This window comes from Cupressus sempervirens, chromosome 1 (genome assembly GCF_028749045.1).
Source record: "Cupressus sempervirens isolate cs-2001-9-10 chromosome 1, ASM2874904v1, whole genome shotgun sequence".
Taxonomy (NCBI): Eukaryota; Viridiplantae; Streptophyta; class Pinopsida; order Cupressales; family Cupressaceae; genus Cupressus; species Cupressus sempervirens.
In genome coordinates, this window is record NC_143118.1 from 7207757 (window position 1) to 7210195 (window position 2439).

General features: G+C 37.2%; 1 protein-coding gene across 1 annotated transcript; it reads right to left on the minus strand.

The window, feature by feature from the left end:
* Positions 1-659: 659 nt before the first annotated feature.
* LOC149575875 (F-box/kelch-repeat protein At1g80440-like) lies at positions 660-2048 on the minus strand. The gene has a single exon (XM_089814002.1). The coding sequence runs from the start codon at positions 1872-1874 to the stop codon at positions 834-836; it is 1041 nt and encodes a 346-aa protein (XP_089670128.1). The 5' UTR covers positions 1875-2048; the 3' UTR covers positions 660-833.
* Between the last annotated feature and the right edge of the window lie 391 nt (positions 2049-2439).

The following is a 2439-nucleotide window of genomic DNA, read 5'->3' on the forward strand; positions in this document are numbered from 1 at the left end:
ATAAATAGAATATACTTTTAAAAATAATTTAATAAATATCACATAAAATATCTGTTTAAATTATAATATTTGGAGATATAAATCATCCATTTTTTAAGAAATTAAAATAAAAAGCTTAGTTAGTAAAAAACTAAATAAATAGAGATAAAGGAAATATAAATAATTTTAGATGTAGTAAATTAAATTACAATTATTTTGCAGTGGACAAATTTGTATACATTATTCTTTGAAGAGTGCACATTTATTTTACATAACGATTATATTTTAAATAAGTAGTATGATCTTAAATGTTGATAGCCGAAACTTTATACATTTAAATTATTATAATTATTGCATGGGAAATTGTGAATAGCTCGTCTTAATTTTATTTTCTAATCATATTTTTTTTTTCTTTTTTTAACAAACTTTTCTTAAAGAGATGTTATGGAAATGAAATATTTTCTAAATTTGCATACTATTTCGCAAGATAAAATTTAGATTACTCTTGGTCGACTTATTATTGCATGTAAAAAACTTGTAACTACTAGTTTAATAATCATAAATGAATGAATTCAAAGCAGCATCACAATTATCCACCTTCACACATTGATCGTTACCTATTCTCTTATTCCATTAATTCATTCCAATCACCTAATCAATTTACTTATAAAAAATGGATGTAAGGGTTAACGTTATAAGATTTTATAATCCATTGTTCGCACACTTTGATAACTTTCATGTTTCCCAGAAATTCTGTCCTGCACAAGACACGGTCCCAAAATAAAGTGAAGAGACTCATACCATGGTCCTTAAGCTATCTGCCAGGGTTTAACAAAAGATTTAACAAGAAACATTCATATCACTAAACTAGCAGAGGATTGAACAAATCCCATATAACTCTCTGGCCTATCAACGGGAACCCACTTCTGAGAGCTTTTCTCTGCCCTAAACAAATAAAACAAACTTTCCCCATTTCCATTACCAGGTGATCCGCACACAAATATAAACTCACGCCAAACTGTAGCACACGTAACGTTTTTGATATCAGCAGGCAGAGAACCCACTTTCCTCCATTCATTCCCTTCACAGTCGTATTCCATGACACCATCTTTCTCAAAGAAATACAGACTTCCAAATGCAGCCACACACGCACTGCCCGATCCTCCAAACTTGAACATATCCTCGACAGTACTCCACATTCCTCTATCTCTGTCAAAAACTTGTGCACTCCGCTCGAATCGACCCTGCGACTGAGTTTCGTAGCCGCTTATGACATAAAACTTCCCCTGAAGAAAAACACCATGACACTCGTCTCTTTCTGAGATCATATCAAGAAACACTTCCCAACTGTCTTTCTCTACATCATACGCCGCTGCTCTACGCACTGCATTTTTATCTCCGTCATGTCCGCCGGCCACGTAGATGAGCCCCTCCGGTGAAACAGAGCAAGCGCAGAAGGATTGCAGGGCAGGCATCTCGCTGCCCGATTTCCATTTGGAGGAACAGAAATCGTACACAAAAACTGCCCGGCTGTCCTCCCACGTGTGAGGATTCCAGCCCCCGAGCAATACAAGCTTTTGATTGACGCAAACACAGTTACAAAACAGCGGGAAGAATCCGGTGGGAAGAGTGGGGAGTCTTTCCCATGAGTTTTTCAGGGGGTCGTAAATGGTTACTCCATAAGCCGGTACTGCTGGTCTCTGCTTATTATGCTGGTAAGCTTGAATCAAACATATTCGCTCTTCGACCATCCCAAACTTCTTTCTGTCTTTGTAGAAGCGACTGTTTTTCACTGTCGCTTCCCAGCTTTTGCAGACGGTGCGAAGATTGTGGTGAGATTTGTACGACACCCTTAGCAGGCACTCTCGCTCTATTTCTTCCGGGAGAAGCTCCATTACTGCAAAAAAAGAGCCAGAAAGAAGTGTTTGAAGCAGAGAATGTGGTCGAGCACAGAGGCTTCAGGACTTGGATAACTCTCTGACGGATAAAACCCAAAGAACGAGGTGATAAGTAGTTGAGGAGAGGAGCTTGTTTCGGTTAGGGCAAATCAGATATTATGGGCGTGTCGAAAAGGAAGAGGATTGAGATGCGGCTAATGACAAGTTTGTTTACACATCTCAATGAATTCAACTGCGATTCAACTCTTGACCCTCTCGACTGCCGTGTCGGTTACGTACTATGGTACTGATCAACTAGGAGCGTCTTTGTTGATTTTGCTTTCCCAAGTTGACCATTAAAAATGGTTCTATTATCTTTAGTTCTAAAACGTAATTCTCTAAAGACACATTCTTCATGTTTAAGAAGATCGAGTGTAAGCACCAAGATTAAAACAAAATGTAAATTTGTTTATATGATATTAGCAATAGGTCATGGATTAGATTAAATTTATTTGTCATCTATTAAGTTAAAGAATAAGTCGCCCTCTAGTTAAGTACACAGAAGAAGAAGAAAAAGGGTTAG

Excerpts from the sequence above, each read along its gene's own strand:
- LOC149575875 (XM_089814002.1), bottom strand. The coding sequence starts at position 1,874 with ATGGAGCTTCTCCCGGAAGAAATAGAGCGAGAGTGCCTGCTAAGGGTG.